Raw genomic sequence first — 26,981 nt, 5'->3', positions numbered from 1 at the left:
CACAAAACGCTGCATCCGCAAAGCAACCAGCATCCCTCTCACACAAACTCTTCACCCTCCTGCCATCTGGCAAGAGATACCGAAGCATTCAGGCCCACACACACACACACACCTGTACACCATCCAACTTTTGCACGTGTCCAGAGTTGCACTTTAATTCATTGTCACTTATACCATTATAAGGCTGGTACCTCAATAACTGTTATGTCCATAGAATACTATTTCATGGTATGTTATGTTTACATTCGACATTTTTAGAAAGTGTCATCTTTTTGCACTACTCAGATTACAAATGTGTACTGGTCGGCTCTGCATTGTCTCTTACTGTGCCTATTATCCTTCTATTTGTAGTAATTTATTGTACTGTCTCATGTGGTTCTGTGTTTGTCCTATGTTATTTTATGTAGCACCATGGTCCTGGAGTAACGTTGTCTCATTTCACTGTGTACTGTACTAACTGTATATGGTTGAACGACAATAAAAACCACTTGACTTGAAGTGGGGCGACACTATCACTATTTTCTGTTGTTTCATCAAGTTCTTCTAGACTTTGGGGCTTATTGATTGTATGAGATAAATCTGGAAGATTATTAGTGAAGCTATCTTTAGTGGTCGAAAGAATAGTTCTACCTGTACGATAGCGCAGCATACAAGAGACGAGGTAATGATCTGAGATGTCATCGCTCTGCGGAAGAATTTCTATAGTATCAACATCAATTCCATTTGAAAGAATTAAATCTAGTGTATAATTATGGCGATGAGTTGGTCCTGTCACATTTTGTCTGACTTCCCAATGTGTCATTTTCATTATTTATGTGAATTTTGAAGCACCAACAATTAAAGCTCTATCTACAGAAACTGCAAGATCTGATAAAAAATGAGCAAATTTACCAAGAAAATCAGAATAAGGCCCGGGTGATCTACATACTGTAGCAAGGGCAAAAGATGACAGTTATTTATTTATATCTTATGGTGTCACATTAGGCATTATTAGTTCAAAAGACTTGAAAATTTTAGCAACACCTTCTCCTCATGTTTATAACAATAACTTGGGGGAGTATAATTATTTAAAATAATATATACAATAATATGTAAGCAACATGTATGTATATGTTTGTATTTTTGAGAAAATAACGTTTATGCATGGTTTTTGAAAAAAAATTATCTAATTAATTAAATCTAGCTTAGAGTTTTTGCAAAAAAATTATGTAAAAATTGTCCTGATCACTCATTCATACAAAACAATGTAGTAATTTAACTTTTGTAAGACAATTTTATTGTTTTTTTTTTTTTAATGCTTTGAGGCGTGAACTCTCATGAAAATTGATTGTAATTCACACCTGAGGAGACAAAGACCCCTCCTCTGGACCTATCAATGAGGAATGTGACAGAAAGAGAATGAATGTGAGGAGACTTAATGATCAAAATCAAGTTTTAAGTAAAAAAAAAAAAAAAAAAAAAGTAATCTGACTATACATTTTCTTTACATAAAGACTTTACTTAATTTTTTACCTACACTACCGTTAAAAGAAGTCTCTTCTGCTCACCAAGACTGCCTTTATTTGATCCAAAATACAGTAAACACAGTGATATTGGAAACAGTTTTCTATTTGAATACATTGTAAAATGCAATTTGTGATCAAAGCTGAATTTTCAGCATCATTACTGCAGTCTTCAGTGTCACATGATCCATCAGTATTCATTATAATATGATGATTTTCTAATATGGGCATATTTAAAGTGCATTTTACTCATTTAACCTGAACACACATTTGCAAGCACAAGCTTTGTTGATGATAATGAGGCAGCATAAACACTAGTTAAAATATAATCTAAACATTCATATCATTTTATATCATACAGCATACAATTTAAATACCTGCTTTAGCGAAACAGCATTTAAATGTAACTAAAACTTGCTTATTAGGACATATTTCAAATGTCAATACTCTGAATCCTGGCTGGCAAGTCTGGAAACAGTCCCACTAGTAAAATATGTACATGTTTATATAAAATAGCATGTCAACTAATGAAAACCTTCTTCTGAGGAAAATGTTAACTCATCATCACTATCCAGGAGTTTTCTCACTTGTGTATCGTGCAATCTTACAAACATGCAGATAAGTGAATGAACTATATGTTTTCAAGGGGCGTTTACCATTTGATTTGATACTGTACATCACTTAGTTTCATACAGATTGCATTGCAGGAGAATATTTGTTTTAAATTTGAATTGTTTTATTTAAAAGTTGACATTTTAAGCTTTCTTTAGACATATGTTTCATGTTTGTGTTATAAGTATTCATGGAGTTTCAGTTCATTTTTGTGACTTGTTTCTGAAATATGCTCGTGAACACAGAGACTGCTGAAAGCATTATTGTCTTTATTTTACAAAAGCACAAGATTTTGTTGTTATTGTGAGTGTACACAAAAGTAGACCCTTTATAGTCTCTAATGATGAATTACACTTATTTGTATACCCAAAAATGACAGAGAATTTTATGTTGTTTCCGCTGTAATGATGAAAAAAATCCAGCAGGACACGCCGGAGCGTCCGTCGACCCCAGAGGGTTAATGTGACATTTTCCATGTCTGAATGTAAAGCTTAGAAATTTTCAGAATACGAGCAGAGGCCGAAGGTCTGAACAGACTGTAGTCTCGCAGGGCCTGCTGGACTAAAGGATGGGTTAAGGTTAAATGCAATGGCTCGCTGGTACATTTTTTTGTTTGCTTCTGAGTAGCTCATTTTAACAGCATTCTCTGTTTTATAGCTCCCTTCTTAAACCTAGTGCACTACCTTGCTGTCAACTGCCAACATATGCCAATTAGTCACAACATTAAAACCACCTGCCTAATATTGTGTAGGTCCCCCCTCAATTTGCAAATGTTTTAAAATATTCTTTGAGAATGTATTTTTTATTTGTATTTGTATTGTTATATGTAATCTAAGACTGTAAACATCTGCGGCTGCCTGTCTTGGCTTGGACATTTCTGTAAAAGAGATTCTTAATCTCAGTGAGTTTTATTTCCTGGTTAAATAAAGGACAAATAAATAAATAAATACAAATAAAAACACAATAATCTAGGTATAAAACATTTATCCCTCAAGTATTTGGATACACTAAAAAAGTTTTGATTGCTTCCTCAAAATGACATATGCGATGCTGTCTTAAATTTTGTCCAAGGTATCTTAGAAAGCAGCTTAATGTTGCTACCTAACTTTTCGGTGTCTGTTAGCATGACTGTAGCACCTTTCACATAGAGAAAGGTCATCCCTGGATCTGTTCTGGGACTGCGAAATTGTGATCATTCACACTGCCCGTGCTTTCCCCGGAATCTGTGATCGCATTCACACACATCCCAGAAAAAAATCCCAAGAAAAGAAATTGATCACAATGTGGTGTCTAATGTACAGTGTCTGATAAACTGCATTCTTTTGGTATCTCACCACAAAAAACAAATCAATGGTTAATTTTATCATCTGTGCTGATGTTCCCTGTGTGATATGTGCATGATTTTATTGGTTTTATTCAGTAAGACTATACTTTTATAAATGGCTAATATAATAATTTTAATATCGTTCAATGTAAATTGTTTTTGGACAATAAAGAAAGTGAAACCCGTAAAAAAATATGTATTAATGTATCACGTTGTATTGCAATTTTATTATTAAACTGTAGAAATAATAATGGGCCAACCTTCTTGAAAATAAAGAAAACTAACTACACAGACAAGGTAAAACTGCTTTTTTTCTTCAGACATTTCTTTGTTAGTGAATTGTTTATTTTGTAATAGCACTGTCAATATGTTTCTGTACGCATAAATCACTTTTTAATCTATTTTTCAAAAAGTAGGCTATATTATTAATAAAAAGTAACTTGCCCTGCTCTTGCATTTAGAAGTCTCGAGGCAAATGTATTGTTTTCATGATATGATTCTACAAGCTGTAAAACATTTACTGACTTAAAAAACTGACTTTATATTCATAGAATGCCACAAATGAGAAAATGGCATATATGACAGCCGTTAATTATTTTGTATTTTTTTTAACTGCAGTATGCCGTAAACTGTTAAGTCTCTATTCTGATACAGACTTTCTCCTTCTCATGATAAATACATCATCACTACGACATACACCATTCCTGGGATCAGCTCTGCCTTTTGTTCACACAAACATGTTCCGGGATTGATCCCGGCAATGTTACTAGGGTCTGGTCCTAGGACCAAATTAACAGGCGTTCCGGCTTCAGCTTGCGTTCACAAAAGACTCCCAGGTTTTGATCCCGGCAAAATCCCGGGATCAGAGCTCAGTGTGAATGAGGTATGAGATGCCTTAAAATGCTGTCTTGGGTTGCAGCTCTTTAGGTATGTTTGCATGTGCATTTATAATCAAGCTACTGTCCAAGGATACATGACACATTGCTAATCAAATATTTGAAGGAAGCTTGTAAAATATTGCGGTTTTTCAAAAGTTGCGTGTTACTACCTCTGTCTTTTGGAGCATTTGCAAAACGCTGAGGCCAGCTGTGGTCCAATTAATTTGTATTCATGCTGGATTAAGCTGAGCAGCAATTACATTAGGATAAATAAAATAAACATTAGGACTATTAAGGCTAGTAAGTTGGGTTGCTCCTAAAAAATCACACCTATACCTGAGCACTGTGATTTTTCAGGACATATAAATGAGGCTGTTGTGTTTTCAAATGTCCTCATTCTTCTATTAGGTCTGCAGCCTAAATATCTTTGTCATTCTCAAATGTTTTTAAAGCTGGGGATGTGGGAAAAAAAGGAAGTCCCTAATTGGCTGAGTCTGGCAGTTATCTTAGTCGGGTAGGAAATACAGAATGGAAATGTCACCAGTGAACCACAGAATCAAAATCACAATTTTTTTTGGTGATTTATAAAAGATCATAAAAGTGCACATAGCCTACATGACCTTTCTCAAGAGATGGCTAACTATCTTGGAAAGCAGCATGAAATAATGCAACAGTGTTTGATTGGAATGTTTATGTCACTCGGTGTACCATAAACCTAGTGGCTCAAATGTTAAATCCCATATTAGATGAGGCCAAATGTACCTTGTTCAAAGATTTATTTGCCTGCAGATTTGAATGGCTAGCTCCTTATGACTTAATGTTGTCATGCCAAGTGGGGAGAAGAGATATTTCCAGGGCAATATGAATATTGGATGTGTTGTGATGTTTGCTCAGTGGGAGGCAGAGTTGCTGAGATCCCATCTGATACAGACTTCCACACATTATACAATCATTCTGTGAACAAGAAAGGCTGTATGCGCTCAGCTGATTTTATCGGTTCAGTTGTTTGGTGTGGCCAAACTAGAAGATTGTTATTTGTGGTGCTTTAGCAATGTGTTTATTATCATTTCAACTACCCTGAGGAGAGATTAGTTGCACATTTCTGTATCAAATCAGTGTGCAATTTTACCCAAGGCATTCCACTTGTGTACAAAGACTTTGAAAATTAGATTGAAGTTGCAATAAAACAAATTGTTCCAGTTCCATAATGGAGCATTATGACTGTCATATGACTGTCAGTATGACTGTCATACGGAGAGGTGGTGGTGTAGTGGTCTAAGCACATAACTGGTAATCTAGTAATCAGAAGGACTCTGGTTCAAGCCCCACAGCCACCACCATTGTGTCCTTGAGCAAGGCACTTAACTCCAGGTTGCTCCGGGGGGATTGTCCCTGTAATAAGGGCTCTGTAAGTCGCTTTGGATAATAGCGTCTGCCAAATGCATAAATGTAAATGTAAATGTCATATGTTTCTTTTTTCCTTATTTTTTTGTGATTGCTTTCATTGAGCACATTTACATGCACGTTCTTACATTGATAATGCCTAATAGGCCAACAACGTGTAAGGTTATGTAAACACCTTAAACGTTTTTTCTTTATCAGGGTAATGTTAAGGAAAACCGATCAACACAGGTAGATTTTTTTCCCCGTTGCACTGATATCTTGTACATATTTACTGCCGTTCTTACTGGTTTATCCAATCTGCGCAAGTGTAATTAGCATGAACGTTTACAAGGTTGGAGAGTAACGAAAAACATGTAACAGGATTACGTCTTTAAAATACAAATGCATTCCACTACATTTAAGATTTGAATTTGTGCAATCAGAATACAGTTACTTTCAAAAACTCTTTTGATTGCTGAAGAGATTACATTTTATTTTCATTTGTTCCATCTAATATTTAGTCTATTCATCCATATAAATGATGCAATCTGAGGAGCATTTTAACAGCAAGTTTTCTGTAATCTGTAGTAGGAAATGTTTTGAACTAACACTCCCAACCCTGACTTTTGCATTTTGATGTCAAACGTAAAGAATAACCTGTTGATTCTAAATCTAACAAGGTAAAATTTTTGGAATAAGATGTTTTTGTGGTAGTTTCAGCCTATTGGTGTGCATGAAAATGAGCCCACTGAATTGATTAGTCTGTTCTTTGAAAAGTACTCTGATAGACAACAATGTGCACTTGGTTTGATTTTAAATGGATAGTTCACCCAAATATGAATATATCTACATTTACTCACCCAATTTTGTTCCACACACACAAATGTCGACTTAAAATATGCTGTACTAGAGACTGCTTTCGAACGTCTCTGTATTTTCGCAAATTAAATGTGTTTCAAACTAAATTGTATTATTGTGGATGTAGCTCTGCTTTCTTCCTTTGAACACAAAAGGAAAGGTTAGGCAGATTGTCTCTTTACCTAACACCCTGTCTACACTGCACGCAATAGGTAAAGGTTTGAAACCCGACGCGGGACTCGAGAAATCACAGAATTTCGGGCCGTGTTTTTCAAGTATGACTTTTTTTGTGTAAATAATGTAAAAATAAATAGGACTATTTAACTTGTTTTGCGCATGCACGTTCACTCACAGCATAGCGTGAACATGCGAGTTAGGGGCTGTTCATGGAAGATTTTTTTTGCTGTTTTGAACTGTTTATCCTATGTAAATGCAAGCTGGACAGACGTCTTGGACAGTTGCTCCGCATCTCGCTTTTTCTTTAGTGTCTCTCAGAGGGCCACCACATTTTTAGACCTTGTGTGAAGTTAAAAATAACGTACATTTTTTAAAAATGCATCTTCTCAAGACACCTGCATTCTGTTTCATGCATTTAGCTTGTTTGTTTTTAATGTTCTGAAGAAGTTTACATTGTAAAGAGGACTTCATGTGACAGTTACACATGATTCCAGATAGGGTCGCAGCAGTATACCGGTTTCACGGTAAATTCAGTATATTGCAACAATGTTTTTTTTTATATAAAAATTTATAAATTATATTATACAATGAGCCATTTCGGGCCTAATTCGGGCTTAAAATCAGACAGTACACTTCAGGTCAGGGAGGGTCGGTTCACACGGTCTCAGGTAGGGGTCAGGCTCCAGCTTCATTTTAAGGCCTGTGTAGACCTAAAACCAGTGGTGTGTCATGACAAATCAAAAGCAAATAGATCCATTATAATCAATGTTTTCAAACGTTTTCTACTCTGGAAAATTGCCGTTCTATTGCTGACGCACTACAGAGCTTCTCAAGCCATTTCATTATCCTGTCTGTCTGAAATAAAATTATTTTACTCACCAAATATCCTGTATTTGCCATGAATTTTGATTGTTCCATATTAAATCACTTCTGACTGCTACATCAAAGCCAGCTCTTGATGTTTCTGGCCTCTGGTCTACTGATTTAAATAATCTTTTGTCTTTAACCACATTTATATGCAGTTTTAGAAACCATTACATGGAGGTCGACCGATATTGTTTTTTTCAGGCCGATGCCGATCTTTTGAAATCCGGGATGGCCGATTAATGCTGCCGATTTATTTTGTCTGATATTTGGCCGATATGTGCTTGTTTTTAACCTCTTATTTGAACCTTTTTATTTGAAAGATAAAATGTAACACAAATAATTACTTAAGATAGACAACATTTCTCAACAAATACATTTATTGAACACTTGACCAATCTGCACTTGTAGACTTAAAATTAAAAATGTATAATGTAAAAACATATTGTATAAATAATGTATAACAAATATATTAAATAAACAAAGCAGGTGTTACGAACTGCTCCGAGACATGAAGGTTGAGATCCAAATGCAGCTTTAATTAAGGGGCAATCCAGACACGTAATCCAATATTCAGAGCATCCAAGAGAAGCACAGGCATAACTAGGGATGGGTATCGTTAAGGTTTTAAGGATACTGCTTATCGATCCGGTACTTTAACGGTATTCTTAACAGTTCTTTTTGTATATATATATATATATATATATATATATATATATATATATATATATAAACCAAGATAAACAAAAGATAAACAATTACACAAAGATAAACATTATACAGGCACAGTGATTTAATTTCAGTAAGGTCTACTAACATCACTGTTCAGGTGTGGTCTAAAAAGAAATCTAATAAAGTAATCAATTGTAAAATAACACTGCATAGTTTATCATAGATAGATTAATGCTTATTAATGCAGAAGTTATTCATTCAAGAGCTGCAAGTGATTTTCTCTTTGCCTTTTGTTGTTTGATTCGCAGTAATGGCTCAATCCTCACATGTTTAATAGACAGCTTCCCCTTTAAGAGTTCAGATCTAATAGGCTCTTGATGCAGCATATTTTCTCCCCAACTATTTCCATAACTACGTCCATTTAAGACATAAACTGTGTTTAAGTGAATCTCCAAGCCGGTCGTTTTGACATATTTTTGTGTATATTTGATCGTTTAGACGCGCACATGAAACCCAAAGTAGCCTATACTTTGCTTGTCTCGTTGTGGTCTGTATCGGAGCGCGCGCCGCCTTGGGACCGGTATCTCTTGCGCTCTTTTTATTATTAAACGCGTCCCGCAATTTAGCAACAGTAGCATTTTACAACAATCACCGATCGTGCTGATTCTGACGTTAAGTTTGAGTTTTAGGGAGAAATGTCAGTGCACCGCTGTGAAGGGAAGGAAGTTGTGCTAGACAGAATGCGGCTTATGTATAAATATTCTTTTTATAATCTTTGGAAGGCGAAATCTAAAATAAAATCAGACTAATAATCACAGATCTAAACCAGGCTATGTTTGAATGTTTAGTTCTGTCACTCATTAAGAATGGCTCTTGTTGTGCTCGCTTTAGCACCGCGTGAGAGTCTCTCTCTCTCTCTCTCTCTCTCTCTCTCTCTCTCTCTCTGACTGCGAATAGCTAAATTGCATCACAGACGAATGGTTTCATTTTATTATACATAGAAATGGCTGGCGAGATAAAATAACTTTCTCTTTATAGCAATAATACATGTATTTTCTTAATTTCTTCAGTACCGACAGCAGAACCGATAACGTCCGAGCTTACCAAAGCCAGTCCTTCAATAGTGTGTTGGTATCTTTTTTATTACTTATTTATCTGCATTGAGTGACAACCCTCTCAAATATAAGACACACAAACAGAACAAATAAAAGTCTCAGATTCACTGTCTGTAACTGCAAAATTCTTGCTTATTGTGACATGATAGCAACCCTTCTGCTGTGATAATGCAACTTCAACTACGCTATCAATATCCAAAGTAGCCGAACGTCATGTCGCGTTTTTTCTTGAAGTTGGCAGTAACATATCAAAGGTTTTTAATTAAATATAAAGAAGTTATACAAATTTAATCCTTACTGTTTTCTCCAAGGAACTTAGCTCCTTCCTTAGGCACTGGATGAGGTCTGCTCACTCTACTGGAAAATGACTCTAGGGGCAGTGTGCGTCGAACACGTGTTCCACAACAACACTAGGCTGCCCACAGATGCGCCTGCCTAATAATCGGCTTGATATACTTGGATATTGGCCGATGAGGATTATGTCAAAAAATGCAAAAAATCGGCCGGCCGATTAATTGGTCGACCTCTACCATTACATTACAATAATAATTACATCATGTGTAAATGTTTATACCTGTTGATTTCCATTGAAAAAAGTAGGATGCAGGTTATTTTCCCACTAATCCATTGCTGAAGTCATCTGATTGGTCTGTCCCTTCAGCAGGTCATTTAGAATGCTCACTGTGACACGTACAGGGTAGACAGCCTTTGTGTTGTGTCCGGCGATGGAGGTGTCCTGTAGACAGTGTGTTAGAACAAAAGTAAACCGTGACCAGCGACTCTCAATCTCCAAAACTTAAAGTACCATTAAAGTAGTCCATATGACTTTTGCTCTATTTTACAAGGAAATATTTATGGGTCTTGATAGTGTTGATTCACTTTTGTTTTATGGAACTTTCTTCAAAAATAATTTTTCTGTGTTACACAGTTGAAAGTAAAATGCATTGCAGTTTAATTGTCTGACTGATTGTATGTGTGAGACTATGTGCAATTAAGGTATTTTAATTGCAGTTCTAACATTGTGTTATCAGCTTCATTGCACATTTCACACCTCATTAGGACCTGCCTAAATCAGTGCTATAGCGCCGCTGCTAACACGTTGAGAAACACCATCTTCCCCATGTCTTCTGCCCTTAATCTTCACTTCATTTTCAAATTTGACTCTGCCTTCTGCCATGGGTAAATGATCAAGTTAAAGCCTTGGTGGGTAAATTCACTTTACTTCAAATGAGGTATAGCTTTGCTAAAAGCTTAATCGACTGTTTAAAACGGTAACCGTGCACATCCCTAGTATAAACCTGCAGTGAGTAACATTTTCAGTTATTATAATGGAAGAGTTCTATAGTGTCGCATTGCTTGATTTTTGTGTACAATATATAAAAACAGTTTTGTGATGTTACTTGTATTGATGTATCAAACAGCTACAAAGTAATTATGCTCAACAGTTCTCGGCTTGTTTTGGATAGAGAATATGACATGAATGTCATATTTCATGGATCATATTTTTGTGTCTGCTCTAATAAGACCCAGTTGTCCCGCAGCCGCTGTTGGTTGATTTAAATTTTAATGATCGCACAAACTCAAATGGCTGATTTTAATTTCCAAACTGTGACAGATATGAGGTCAAATATGATCTAACGATGATCTTACATGAACAATATCACCATGGAAGATCTGACAGGCTGATATAAACCATAGATATACCTTTATAATAATTGTATTAACATTTACAAACATTATTATAATATTTAATGCTGAAAAGAAACTGCAGCACAGCTCATATCCACCTTTGAAAGCTGCTGTTGTGAAGAACCCAGAAGTACGGTTGCCTGCTTGTGATGTCCCTGTAATTTAATCTTTTAATCGACATTTATAATCATGATTACAATATGAAGGGCAATAATTGACACTTAGTATTTTTGTCATAATAGTGCAGCATTACTCATTTAGATTTCGTTCATGGACTTGGACGTCAAACCTGGAATAGAGCTGATAATAAACTCTGTATCATTTAAGTCTGGAGGCTTTGTGTTAAAGGTCTGTATCCATATGCATGATTTCCTTCCTAAAAATGCACTTGTGTATAATTAAACATAGTTTTATATAAATGAGTCTATAAAAACCTGCCCCCTCTAGACTCGGCACTTAAGTTGTCAAGAACACTAGCCAATGTAATGTATTACATTATGATGTGATATTACAGGGCCATATAAGGCAGCAGAGCATAATTATAGCTGATGATAATTGTATGATGCATTACCAATGCAAATAATAGACTTTCAGACTTATTCAAGTTTTAGAGCACCATTGTTTCAACCCTTGAACAGCCCATCGGTTTTATGATTTACTGTAAGCTTTTCTTATTTGGTGTAATGGATTTGTGCTATGGAAGGTGCTATGTTTGTAATAGCACACCATGTTACTCTTACTATTTCTGCAGTTTATAAAATTCATACTGTGTATAGCATGCACATTTTCTGTATGTGTGAAATACCCTAATGAGCAGCTACATTAGCCAAAATCTGCAGTAAACAAGATGCTTTCCAAGATGACAATTGAAGGCCATTCACAGAATGAAATGTTCAACAAAGCATACTGCTGTTTGAAATGTTTTGGTGAGCTGTTTCATTAAGTAGAATATGAATTGTTGTTGGAAACATGGTGAAATTAGTTTTAAGAATGACAGTATTTGATGAAGAAATCATAAGTAGATTCAGAGAAATGACAGAGTCATGAATTGTTGATGTCTTCTTGTATTGGGGGATAAACATTCTTCAGAGGAAAATTAAATGGTCCTTCATGACTTCTCAGCCAGTGTTAGTCTAAAACCTTTTATTTCAGCTCTCATGACATGATGTTCTCATGTATGTTTAAGTGTATTTATACCACGGGTACATTGAATGCATGATTCTGATTGGTTGTGCAATTATTTTCCAGTAAACGCACGGCTATGAAGTAGTTCCAAGTCTTGACAGCATAACGGTTCCATATCACTTCACCAAATTATTTCAGTTATTTTTTTTTTGACAATGGTGTGCAAAATGACAAAAACCTGTGTCAACCTGTAGCAGACCAAATTTAATCAAATATTAAAATATTTTAAACCAGTTTAAACAACTTGAGACAACTGTCCTGAAAACCTGTGATCCTAAAATAATAACTATTCATTATTATACTGAAGTACTAGCTACTTTTTAGAAGTTACTCTGTTGTAAAACCCTCACGTTTAGTTTGGATATTGTGTTACGTGTAGCACGTTTTACGGAATAAGCCCAGAACAACATATTCACAACGCAAGTTACACATTCTGACTAGCTTGTAACTTAGTTCAATTTCACCTGTTTATTTGCTTCACTGTGTGTGCAGATGGCAGTTGTAATATTATGATTTTTTGGTGGATGTAACTGATTAATCTCACATATATAGAATGCATTTGATTGAGGCATTTATCCACTAGTTAAGTTTATTGTGCAGGTGAACTTTTTGTTCTTTAAAATGAATAAATAGATTAATAACCCAGTGTTAGTGGATTCATATCTTCAGTATTATATTTTAATAACAGTGTTTTGATTAAAACCATTTGATCATCTCTGTAAAAGCCCCTTTTCAAGGGTGTGTATGCCCCTTCGGATGGGGCTTCTGTGCTGGTTTTGCATAAACATAACATGTGCTTCAAGGAGTCAGTGACACTTATTTATTTTAAAAGGTTACAAACAAGCTGAGCAGCATCATTTTGGATGTTCTCAAGGGGAGGTATGGTAAATGCAGGTAGCCTGGCATGAAGAGAGTTGAGGTAGTCGATCTAAAATGACTAGACACTGGATGAGGAGCTGAGTGATGTAATTGTCAACGAAAGGTCTTAATCACAGAAAGGAGAGCATGATGTGACATGAAGTAATTGTCATAAAAGCACTATAACACACCTGGAGTTATTGATTCTGTGTCCATCAGTGAAGTGAAATGTATTTTGTCTTGGGGAAAGTGTCCTTCACTCTGACAGGTAAGTCTACCAATGGCATCCTTTGCGAAATCTGTAACAACTTCGAACAATTCAACGAGTGATTGAATGCAATTTAAAATGATAATTCACTTATGAGATTGAGGCAGTTTTGTGATTCTTTTTTAACTGACTCATTAAAAAGAAGCATATCTTAAGTCATTTGTATGTAAATCAGACATCACAGCTGGGGCTGTGTTTGTTATGGCGTGCAGAGAGCGCAGTGTAAAAGAAAAATGTAGAATAATGGCGCAGGAGGAATGCTCTCTATCTCTAAAGATATAATAAATGAACAGCACGAAACCACAACCATTTTCAGTTGCTGTCAGGAGCCATTAAATTGCTGATGTAGAGGGCAATACATTTGATATGACTTCAGCAGTGAAATGCTTTCAAACCACCCTTTGCCTTTCTTACACTATTTCTCTGAAAATGAATTGTTCCCACATCTATGTCCTTGGATGACATAAACTCTGAAAACATTTAGGAATTCTTTGGTTCAAGAGTTCCTGCTCTTGTCTGTGTTTGGTCTTGTCTCTCTGGATTGCTCTGCAGTTTCTGGGCTGAGATGAGGGCTGTGCAGGAATGTGGTTCTTTGAAGAAGAGGTTTCTTAGAATGGTTCAGCAGTAGTTATTAGTGGCCTACCGACATATCACAGAGGCCGATAAATCTGCCTAGATTCAGAATTGTTTAATTATCCGACATCGGTCGATACATTTTCATGTTTGGCCGATTTGTTTCTTGAGGGTGCTGAAAATCATCTGCTTGCATGTGAAGTGACTGAGACATGTAAACGACCAGTCATGGTTTGTTTTGTTGTTACGTGCCATTGTATTACTACAATAACAGACTGGTGTGCAACAGTGTCATTTAAACGGTCCGCATATCATATCAGGCAGACGCGTTTGAGCTCATAATGTTCTATTCTATAAAGTTTTATTCTCCCTCTCTCTCTCCTCAAAAGTTCCCTGTAACTTTTAACTGTCTTATCTAACGATAAAAAGGCAAATATTAATAAAACTAATATAATATATACCGTATGCTAATATGTGCATATCTTGTTTAAACCGATGTAATAAACCAACCTCAAAATGGCACTCCATGTCAAAAATGTTGTCGACCCCTGGTCACTGACCTCCACTTCAATGAAGTTCACAAAGTTTCCACAGACAATCCACTAAATACAGTATACAGTCCTATGTTATTGTGCATTGTGTTGTCAGCTGGAAGGTCAATACATCAATCCAACATTCTGATGAAAATATTACTCATTAATATTTACTTAACATAAATACATTATATTAAATCATAAAATGTCAATATCTGTAAATAAAACCTTGTTATACTTGTGGTGTTCCTGGTCAAAAATGACTGGCCTATTAAACATGGCTTTGGTTATGCTCTATTATCAACAAATATTGGATTTAATCTTTTTGTCAACTTGTTTTCTTTCAATTTGCACAGGTTGTGTATTTCTATTTGGAACTTACTGATCGTAGGCCTTATTGACCTTAGCTTATGCACCTCCGTTTTTGAGTGGAAAAAAATAATAATTTGTGGATAATTTTGGCAATATTTAATAAAATATGAAAATATTCTGTACAATTTACCACACTAGTGTGCTTTTATGTTTAGTCAAGAATTTTGTTTTGAAATGCTTTTATTTTATACAAAATGGCACAAAGTCACACTTGTGGTGTTCCCGGTCAAAAATGACCGGCCATTGAAAATGAATTGGGGAGATCAAAAATAAGAGAAATATTGAGGGTTCAGGAGCATGGTCGTCATGTACATATTCACACATGTGCATGTGTGCTTGCAAACATAAATGATCTGCGTGCATACATACACACACACATATGCACACCAACACATACTCGAGTACATGCACAAAACTCTTGAGTATTCATGTTCTCTTCCACAGAAATGAACATTGTCCTACCCCGAACTGCATCCAACATCCATTCATCCATCCAACATTACCCCCCACACACACAAACATGTACGCACACACACAGGCTTTGGAGAGGGGTCACTGTGGGGTAAAGACAGTTCAGGTGTGTTTGTAATGTTGGATGGATGAATGGATGTTGGATGCAGTTCAGGGTAGGATAAAGTTAATCTCTGTGAAAAAAGCATGCAATACTCAAGGTTTGTTCATGTATGTGTGCAGGTTTGATAGTGCGTGTGTGTGTGTATGCGCGCGCATATCGAGAGATCGATGAGCAATTTTTAATTGGTTGGTCATTATTGACCAGGAACATCAATTTAGTTAAACAATTTCAACAGCACAAGGGTTAAAGTAATTTTGACATTTTAAAAATATTTCCTACATTTTATAGTTCAATCATCTTTTAAAATTGAGTTTGCTTGACAAAATGGAAGTTGGATTTTTGCATGTTTGGCCATATCTTTAGAAAATCTGATCACAGTTGAGATAAACTGCCAGTAAAACAAAGAGATCATTTTAAAACTGCAGCAGTACTCAATGCATCATATCATAAGATTAACAATCTATCAATATCTGAATCAAACTCATCATGCAACAATGTTTTATTATATTCATGCATGTGGTTACAGACAAATTGTATAGAACAGTGAGTTCCTCACAACATTATAAATTCTCTCTGTTTTGCCTGCACTCGATATCAGTATCTCACTTGACCTGGATGACCTGAGCTCCGCTGTCTTCACTCTCATTGGTTGTCGTTCCCAAATGTCGCTTATCATTTGCATAAATTTAGACTTTTCTCTACTTTGTCACCCTCTAGGTCCACATTTTGTCCCCAATGGTCTCTGTCACACTTGTCACTGGCTCTCATTGAAAATGTATAAGATCCTATCAATTTGTTGCTGTGTATCTCTGGTGGTATGAACAGGGCTTTAGAAATTATAAGTATTACAGCAGTGTCTCCGCTCACTCTCTTAAAATCTGACCTTCAATACTGGGCACACATCACATTGCATCACAGTGGAAAGGAATCAACACATGCCACCATGCTGGCTGGCACTGCTTGCTTTCATAGTCAGCTCAGCGGAGCTCGCCTTTGCTCATTGACTCACTACTTCTTCGAACGTCTTGCTTCATCTTTGTCACTCAAAGTTTGGATGAAAGATGAATTACCCTAATATTTGTCAAGTTTAATCTAAGAGCCAACTAATTTACTTTTTGCGACAGAAGATCTGCTTCTGTCATGTTATCATATTGCTCAGCCCTTCTATAAACGTTCAAATGACTACTGAATGCATGTGATGAAGCAAAAGTCCTGTGTCCTAATTCATTTACTGTGCAGAATAGTATTTGCAAAATAGTAAGAAAAAGGTGCCTGGATGGTAAAGTATTTCTTGTGGATTTACAAAATGAGCATCTGTTTCCACTGTTCTATCACCACTTGCTACAACATTTTTGATGTTGAATTTTTTTTTTTTTATCTTCCCCTGCTGTTTGGATGTCACAAACGTTCTTTGGTTTTGGCTGGCAGTAGTGACTTGATGAAAGACTGAGACGCTGAAGGTATCGGTCAGGCCGCTTTTTGGATTAGAGCCACTCTCCCTCTATAATCATCGTCATGATCATCATTGATGCCATCTCTTCAAAACCAGAGCTCTACTACTATTTCCTCAGAGTTTTCTAACTGAATAAAGTGCGATAAAATTATCCTCTTGAGTTGTCAGTCTGATCATTATGAGATAATTTAGGGAAGGTTGTCAGAAACGTATCACGTTTCAGATCTTCTTCTAAAATAGATAAGAATATTCCTTCAAGAATTGTAAGTGGTGCGAAGATTCAAGAATCCTGTTGAGAGTTTTATCGGTGAGGTTTTAGATACTCAAATTTAATTCTGCCCCAGACCATGTACAAACATACAAAAAAAAACAGGATTCAAACTAGTGTAATGATCGGCAGACAAATAATTCTTACAGGATGGAAGTAAATTGACACTCACTAATTTCAAGAATGGTTCACCGAATTGGGCAGGGTGCCGGCATTTGAAAAGGTGTCATATAAGCAGCTTGGTAGATTTGTCGTAGATGGTAAGAAATGGGACACCTACTTGGCCTATCTGGAGGACTCTTGGTGAGGATCAGGTAGAGAGAAACATGATTTTGGTTAAAATTGTGAATTGTATCCTTTGTGGAATTTTACTTTTCTCTTATTTGTTGATTTTTATAGTTTTATTTTCTCAAATACATTTTTCTGTTTGTTTTGTGTGTATCTCAGGCTTTTACCACAAGGATATTTGTTGAGGGACAGGGTGGGGTTTGTGTTTGGAAGGGGCAAAGGGCAAATATATATATGTTTATTCTGTATTACAACCCCAATTCCGAAAAAGTTGGGACAGTATGAAAAATTTGAATTAAAACAAAAAGATGGTTAAATTATATTCACCCTTTGCCATGTTGAAAGTACTACAAATGTGCACTATATTATGTTTTTCCTTGTGAATTTCATTGTTTTTTGAAAATGTAAAGTAATTTCAAATAAGATGATTGCAACATGCTCCAAAAAAGTTGAGACCATGGCAATTTCAGACTGATAACAATTCGAGTTGAAAAGTTGAAACAACAAGGCGGTGTGAAACAGGAAATGTAAAACAGGTGAGGCCAGTGTCCGTATGGGCCAGGGATGCATCAGTACCTATGGCATGGGTAACTCGCACATCTCTGAGAACACCATGAATGCAGACACGTATGTAAAAATTTTGGAGCAACATATACTGCCATCCACCACTGTCTTTTCCAGGGACGTCCCTGCTTTTTCCAGCAGGACAACTTCAAACCACATACTGCCTGAATATCAAGTGCATGGCTGTGTGAGCAGAGAGTGTGGGTGCTAGATTGGCCTGACTGCAGTCCTGACCTGTTTCCAATTGAGAATGTGTGGCGCATTATGAAGCACACCATATGGCAACAAAGACCCCGTACAATTGTGCAGCTAAATGATTGGGGAAAAATTAACTTTCTAAACATAACAAACTTGTGTCTTCAGTGCCCAAATGTTTAATAAGTGTTATTAGAAGAAATGGTGATGTTTTACAGTGGTAAACACTCGACTGTCACAACTTTTTTGGAGCGTATTGCAATCAACTGATTTGAAATTACTGTACATTTTCAAAAAGAATGGAATTCACAAGGTAAAACATAATATAATGTGTAGATGTAATACTTTGAATTTAGCAAAGGGTGAATAGAATTTACAATCACTCCTTTTTGTTTTTATTACCAGTTTTCATACTGTCCCAACTTTTCGGAATTGGGGTTGTATATATAAGAATCAATAAAAAAAATGTATAACAAGAATTGTAAGTGGGAGATTGGTTATGTAGGATCATTGTTATGCATATACTTCAAAATGAAGCAGATGAAGTTGAAGGAAGGTATATTTCCCAATACACTGACAGCATATAACAGCCAGGAGCTGTGAAGCTCCAAAAATGCAAACGTATACATTAGCTTTGTGTGGGATAGGAGATTTTAATATTAAAAATTGCGCTTTAGATCAGAGCTGAATAGAAGCGAGTCCATCCAACTCAGTCAAAAAAGTTTCAGTTAGTTAAAATCTTGCCTTGCGCTTCAAACTACTTTTTTCTTTTCTTTTTTTTGGTCACACTCATGTTCTTTTTCATGTGCTGTGGACAAAGCAAAAGTCTTTTAATATAAGCATGACAGGAATGAAATTCAGGACTGCATGACCATTTGAAGTGCTACTTCAGGTCTTGCTGAAGATCTAAAGGTCTTAGGCTACTGTCTCTGTGGGGCACTCCATATCCCACAGAATCTCATAGCACAGTCCAAGACAGTCCAAGAGTCTTCAGCTTCAAAGAGAGATTATTTGTAAGATTTCTAGTCCTAAATTATTTCACATGGAGCCCTTGAAGTACACTTGAAGAAAGTGAAAAACCAGCGATTGGAGATTTCTTTATTCCTGTGGCTTCACTGTTGCCAACTTCACCTCATATTCCTCCACAATACACCATGTTTTACTTTTTCAATTGCATCTTGCAGCTCCATCCAGTTCTGGGTGCAAAATCAAACTAATTCCCATACAACTTTGGATTGCTTGTACCTTGGGCAAGAACTTTGTTCAAACAAAAAGAGAAATTGTGATACCCTTACTCTTCTTCCATGCATTCAGTTTTGTCTTGCCAGAAAATTGAAGATAAACAAGCTCTGAAGATTTATGTAACACCCTCTGTTTTTTCACGCTTACAGACTTGACTCAAATATTTCCGACTTCAGTCAACCAATAAATAGGTATCAAGGTTGTTTTTGCTCTCAGTGAGTGTGCTTTCTGTCATCCTGGTCTCTTAGTGAGAGTTGTGTACAATTCTGAACACGACTACAATAATAGTTGACCTTCTCAGCTCTTTCTTTAAAAAAATAAAATAAGGGTAGTTAAAATAATTCTTTTGAAAAGTTGTTGTCCTTTGGTATGACTTGCTACATTCTATCTAAAACAATTTTAAACAGCATTTTGAGAATTTCTTAATAATATGCATACAGCTTGGAGACTGCATGGAATATTTGTACTTTTTCAATTAAGTAGCAGGTAAACAACCTAAGAAATGGAGCTTCAGATATACATTCATATTATTTTTTACCTAAAATCTTGATGTTGATAAAGTCTATGGACTAGTAATGCATCGTCTACCCCATGCAGTGTTTTGGCTACCGGAGCGCTCTATTTGAAGCATTTACTTAAGGATCTGCAGAACTATTACTGTGTTTCTTAGCGATATATCAATGCTAAGTGCAGCCCCTCGTTTGTATTTTTGAGGTTGATAATTAAATAAAAAAATATGTGTATTGTTGGCTGTAGTGTTGGGGCTTTAAAGAAGATGAATTTAGAGACAAATTCTCTTTAATCTTACTATTGTCCACAACACCACTGTGCATAGAGCTATTGAAATGTAATGTAAACTTCAAATTATAAATGTTTTATTAAAAATCATTTTAATAGTAATTCTGATAACAATAGTTAAAACTACCTGAATCTCAACATTAACACATTTTCTGAAATTTTGAAGCTAATAGAAAATCTTGATAGACTTGTCACTAATCAAATAGTTGATCCTGTCCCATCCCATCCTGTTGACCATCCTGTCATGTCCCTATTTTCAAAATAGGGACTGAAATATCAAGGCACTGGAGTCTTATGGAATACTTTTATGTTGCCTTTTTGTGCTTTTGGAGCTTCAGAGTTTTGGTCACAATTCACTTGCATTAAAATATTTGTTTGTGTTCTGCAGAAGAAAGTCCGACATAAACATCTGAGATGTCATGAAGGAGAAAATTATCATTTTGGGGTGAACTATCCCTTTAAGGGAACAAACACTGATTAGAATCGAAAAAATAAATGATGCCTAACGTTTCTTTTCATAGATCTCTATGTAGCAGGAGCTCCATCATATTTGTTTCCTAAGATTTCATTCGAGCTTCTAGCCATTCATCTTTTACAAAAAGAAACTGTGTGTGTGTAGTAAGAAGAACCTTCTAAGATAATACAAAATCTGTGCTGTTTATTTCACTCAACACGTAATGAATAATTCAACTGTTCGGTGATGGAATGTGCTGGAAGGCAGTTGCACTGCAGACTTGAGGAGACACTTAACATTTGGGGTTGAGGAACTTCACATAGCGTCACTGAATTCATGCAATATCTTTTACCTTATAGATCATTAATAATGTAAACATGTCCAAATGCTTTTTCTTACCCCTCGGCTCTTTTTGGAGCCACAGTATGCAAATAAACGTTCATGTTGTCAAACAGCCACCATATTAAGCAAAGGACCATAGCAGTCAAGTTTGCCTCAAATCAGTGGTGGTTGACTGTTATTTGGATGCAAGGCTTTATTTGCAGGCAAATCTGCATGGACCCCACTGCTTAGTGGTTGACGAAGTCCTAATATATTTCACATGGAGTGCTTAAACGTATACTTGAAGAATGTGTAAACAAGAAGTTAAGTCACTATTGCCATTTCTCTTTCAATTGCTTTTCCCAACTTTGGGATTGTATGTTGATTCAATCATTTTCCTGATTCCCTCACAGATCTGGCTCTAATCTGGGGCAAGAATTTTGGCAGGGTTCCCACAGTCTTGGAAAATCTGGAAATATCAGGGAATTAAAAAAAAGAAAGAATTGGAAATAATAAATAATATTAGTGTCCGATTTACTGGTAAATCATTCTATTGAGTTGGTTTATTTCAATTTATTGAACAAACAATTTCACAAATAGTCTAAATGATTAAACACAATGAATCATTCTCAATCAGAATTGTTATCACAAACAACTGGAAAGGTCATGGAAATTCCTTTTCCATACATAAAAGTGTTAATATGGGGGAACTTTAGCTTTTAGCATGCAATGTCTTTTACCTTTTTGGTTATGAATAATGCAGCCATGTCCAAATAATTTTCCTTACATGTCAGCTCTTTGTGAAGCTCTGCATTTCAGTCTTCTTCACCCAGACAGCCGCCAAATATAAAGTAAACTTCCATTCTAGTCTAGCGTGCCCCAAATTAGTGGTGGGTGACTGTAATTTGGATGCAAGGCTTTTGCAGGCAAATCTGCATAGACCCCTGCTTGCACCACAATTTAAGCTTTTGTGCCCTCATGCACTGGGCAAAGACATGTCTTCTCTAATTTGTTTCTGAGAGATATGTGCATATGGAATTGAGGGCAGTCATGTGCAAGTGTTTTCTAGTTTTAGAGATTTTAAGTTTTAAGTTGTTCTCCCTTGCCAGTGTGCAGACAGCCTTGTGCGTCTCATCCAGACCTTGGAGTCAAACTTGACTGGGCTGTAAGAAATTGAATGTAGAGCCAGCACAAATGCGTACTTGCAATCTTTCCTAGTCAACATTGTCCCCACACACACACACACACACACACACACACACGGATGTTGTAGCAATGATCGATCATGAAAATGATGATCGATGGTGATCAGGCATGATGTGACTTTTCACTTAATTTGAAATCCAGTGACAATTACCTGAAAACTAAATACAAACGTGTCGAAGAGGGAGCTTATTTTTATTTTTGAGATTGATTATGTGTGGTTTTGAGGGTTTCATTGATTATCAGAGACTTCTCATGGCAAACAATCTGATACGATGCTGCAATGCTATCGTTACAATAATCAAAAGAAAGAGAGAGTAATTAACTGTGTTTTGAACACCTGTCTCTGCAAAACATTTGCTAAACATGCTTTATTATCATTTAATGTAAGAACTTTGACTAGTTAATGGATATTATTTAATAACAGTGAATGTTTGTCACTGACCGTAAACCTCCCTGCCCTACGTGACGTAACACACACCTGCATCCCAACGAAATGAATGAAGATTTCTGCTCGAGTTTCCAAGTTAGATATCCGATATAACGTATCATTCTGTTGCACTTTTCTCATAATATTGATATAAGGTACCAGGACAATAGTTATAGTGCACAAATTGTCAACTTATGCGCATATTTTTGAGATAACAACAAGATGCTTTTTTGAGTAACAAATTAGGATAATGCCTATTTAAAATAACCACTTAAGAAAAGGGATACACCATTGTCTGTTCATTTCAATGACATTTGACATTTCATTACATCTCAAGTATTCTATAAATAATTTAATCTACGTTGTGATTGGATCAGTCAATGTGAGCCCACATTAAATGTTCTTTAAAGCAAAGCTGATCCCCCAGTAAAGAAAAACAATAGGTTTTATCTGTACATTTAGCCCCTGCAACAGGGGGGCTTTTTTACCCCAAATAGTATCTTTCATTTATTGGACAATAATTGCATGATTACTTTTTTAAATGTAATTTTTTTTAACATATATAATTGTCTTGAACAAAATGCAAAATGACAAATACGTGTTTTGTCTCAAAATAAATGTGATGATTTCCTGGATATCCATAATCTATGTAAATTTGCAATATTAAACAGTTATTAAATATTATATAGAATTACCTCAAACTCTATCTTTTGACATTGCACACAATGATATAGTTTTTGATGATATTTAGTGTTTTGGGAAAAATTAAAAGGTGCCTTTAGCCCCGTTGTACCCTACACATTTGAGTTGGGATTTTGACAAAAATGCCGCAAGAATCTTTAATCAGCCTTTCACCAACCCTGTGTCTGCATTGAGCATTAGTGCTGCTGGTGGCCCTCTTAAGCAGCTGCCTTAAACTTCACATAGATACAGACAGCATTTAATGCGTTTACCCAGCAAGAGTGATGAGACATGGAATTGAATTACTTTTTAATATATCAGCGCTTCACTCCTCACTGAACTGAGAATGAGTTAGAATTCTGTATAGAAACCCACAGTGTGCTGGAGAGATTCCTATTTTTTTAACTTCACGCTAGTTCATGTGAAAGATGCCACTTTCAAGTCTTCCAAGAAAGTTCCAACTTTTGAGCTCGAAAGTTGCAATTGTAATCTGAGACATAATTTGAAAGCGGAGACTTTGTTTTGTCAAAAATCAAAACAATATTTGTAATTAATTTTACAGTTGTGTTAGTAAATTCAGCAGGATTACGCATCATGAATGTGACACCAATCCTTGTGTTTCTTGAATTCAAGCAGGTGGAGGGCTTTATTTGGGGCCTATAATATGAAAATCTGAAGACAGAAACTAATATTAAAAGTCATATTTTTATTATGTTTAAAAAAATGAGTGAAAAGACCAATAATATTGCATATTTTGCCCCACTGAAATGCTTATTCTTCATTTTGAGTTGGATGCAGATGTACATTTTCTGCTGTTCACAACAGTAAGGTTATCTATAACATCTATAAAAAGTTAACATCTAATTTATGTGGCTAAATTATTCTGAAAAGACTGAGTTGGAACTCCTTTCATCAGGTTCTTATTGATGTAAAGACATCTCTTGGAATTTCTGAAGGCAAACAAAACCAGTTATATTTTCTTACTCTCAAAAAATATATTTTAGCCTATTTTTTAGGCTAAATGATTGATGCAAAAGTGTATTTTGCATTTGCTTTTTGAACATTTAAATGATTTATTTATAGTTTTAACCGTGATGTTTGTAGACCATGGTAAGCACATGGAAGCATGGATCTTCACTACCGTGGTTAGATGTAACATGATTTCTATAAAACAAACAATGGCAGTTTTGTAATTACAAACTGTAGACCTACCATAAACACATTTAAAAACAATAAATACAAAATATAAACATTTAAAGTTGTAACAAATATGAATTATATTAACCCTGATTCTTGCAGAGCTGCATTGACAAATTGTGCACCCCTGCTCTGAATGCTTCTGAATGCACAGAAGTTCATTGAGCCGTATCTAACTACAGATTCATCCATAGGTGCATTAGTGGAGGTTGTGACTCCGCCCGTCTACTTGACGCTGCTAAACCAGACACTTCAGATGCATCGTTAGACTTCAGAATCAGATGAACTGCGGTGCAAAAGCGCATCAACCCGTATATTGGAGAACTGGGCTATTCCAAGTCTAGATAAAAGTTTTTAAGCAAACTTGGCGATCGATTTGATTAATATGACTGATAAACACACCCCTCTCTACTTATTTGCTCTCAGCGCCCCATGGGGCTTTGTATCGCCCCGTTGAGAACCCTTATACTAAGAAAACCCACTGTGACTTTCAGAACTTCCTCCCCAGTCCAAAAATCATTTAATGATACAGAGCAACAAAAACAACACATTTTTATTGCTTTCTAACATTAGACAGATACATAATCACCCACATTTGCAAATTAAGATGGCAAATTCAGTGTTCAGAAACTAATCCACCCTGTCAAAATGAGACAATGAGAAGGTAGGATAAGATACTATTTCTAAACACCAGAAGACACGACCCTGAGTTCAGTCATGAAACTATACTAGGCGCAAGCTGAGTCCGTTGACATGTAATCTGTTAATCAATCAACTTGCATACTCCTGCTTTTTATAATATTTAAGTTTCATCAGTTGTTTGCAAGTAAGCTGCTCTGACTGCAGTGGGCTTCAAGGGTTCTCTATCTGAAACCCTCCTCCTCCCCAGCAGCACCTGTCTAGATCTGCTTCAAGGGAATTGTATGTCTAATTTGACAGCAGCAGCATGTCTTACATGCTCAGCATGTTCTAGGTGTAGTAAGTCTTCATTCTTGCTCTGCAGCAGCGTAAGCAGATCTAGTCTTCCAAGTCCATACCTACTAACTTGCCATATCCATTAAAACACCTTAAATTTATTTTGAGTGTTGTCATTACTGAGCTTATGATAAGAGTTAAGATGAGAGATAGTTAATCAAACATGTGCTATGATATGATCCCTTTAAATTTCTTATACGGCAAACCTTGTGCTTCTCAGTTGTAAAAATAGATCCATTCATTGTTCATTTAACTCTTTTGGGCAGGTGGATGACATTCTCGGGGAGGAGAGTGATAATGAGAGTGAGGGGAAAGGGAAAGGGGAGAGGATGGAGGCAGAGGAAGAGGAAGAGCAGCCTCAGACGAGAGGACAGAAGACCCCAGCATCAGTTTGCGCACGAACCCTAAGCACTGTTGTTGAAGAAGCAGCCCAAATGTCGACCAGTGCAGATGTCGATGTAATGGAGAGCATGCCCAGGTATTATACCTTCAGTGCTTGTAAAGGAAAATTACAATTTAAAGAACTTTTAACGATCTCATTCATTATGGCATGCTCTGCAACCTATATTACTGATGAAGTACTTTTACAGTAAAAATAGGGCTCACGGGTTGAGACGCTCGCTTCAGTGCAGGTCTGTGTGTAACTGTTGATTAGACACTGCACATTTTTTACGAATAAAACTCCCACGGCACACCTCTATCCCACATAACAATCGTCAATAGTTTTCCTTTTGAAGAACATGTCCATGTTTTCTGTCCATCTTAGTAGCATGTTTACTTGTAAAGTTTGAAATTGGCTATGCAAAAAACTCAAGTCACGTAGGCATGCTGTATAATGAGGTCAGAGGTGGCAAGAGCACTAATTGGGAAATGAAAAAACAAGCATGTTAATTTTTTAATTAAAATACTCTGACAGTGGGATTGAGCTTTCTTTCACGGTTTCTTTTTATCAGGATCTTATCTGATCTTATCTGATTAAAATACAGTCATCTGAAGACAAGCAAAGCCTTTTTTCTACAATCAGAGGGCATTAGAAAAGGAAAGTTCCATTGTATCCGTAGTTTTAACTGTGCAATAAGATCATAGTAAACAAAGAACTATAATGCACAATCAGAGAGTCAGCCAACTTTGTAGTTGCACCAATGCGACCTCTTGCAATATTTAATTGCACCGTTCGAAAAAATGGTTGCAAATTTAGTCAGTTTGGAGCCCTGATTTATTTTGTGGAATCTGATAATTTTCCATGGCACGTCTGACAATCTTTCACGGCACATTGAGGTTGGGAAACACTGGATTAGATGCAGACTGCTGTGCCTGATCTCCAGCAGCTCCTTGTACACACAATTCTGCCACAGTCTTAGATGAAGAGTAACACTACCAGTTGTCATGGCAATGTCTTGAAGCAGAGATCTGGCATAAGGTGGGGTCACGTCCTTGTAAGTGTTCCTGTCCAAGTACAAATGCCCCACCCGCTG

General features: G+C 36.2%; 1 protein-coding gene across 3 annotated transcripts in view; it reads left to right on the top strand.

Annotated features, from left to right (window-relative positions):
- The window catches only part of ctdp1 (CTD (carboxy-terminal domain, RNA polymerase II, polypeptide A) phosphatase, subunit 1), a 147,193-nt gene that overhangs the window by 61,933 nt on the left and 58,279 nt on the right, over nt 1–26,981 (top strand). For 2 of the 3 annotated variants that reach the window (XM_052136370.1, XM_052136371.1), the window contains exon 12: nt 25,773–25,984. The exons of the other annotated variant lie outside the window; for it this stretch is intronic. In XM_052136370.1, the coding sequence (XP_051992330.1) occupies nt 25,773–25,984 (212 nt within the window). The remainder of the gene's footprint in view (nt 1–25,772; nt 25,985–26,981) is intronic. 3 annotated transcript variants of the gene reach the window in all.

This window comes from Xyrauchen texanus, chromosome 10, assembly GCF_025860055.1.
Source record: "Xyrauchen texanus isolate HMW12.3.18 chromosome 10, RBS_HiC_50CHRs, whole genome shotgun sequence".
Lineage (NCBI taxonomy): Eukaryota > Metazoa > Chordata > Actinopteri > Cypriniformes > Catostomidae > Xyrauchen > Xyrauchen texanus.
Note: the sequence above shows the minus strand (reverse complement) of the source record. Positions and strands in the feature narration are given on the sequence as shown.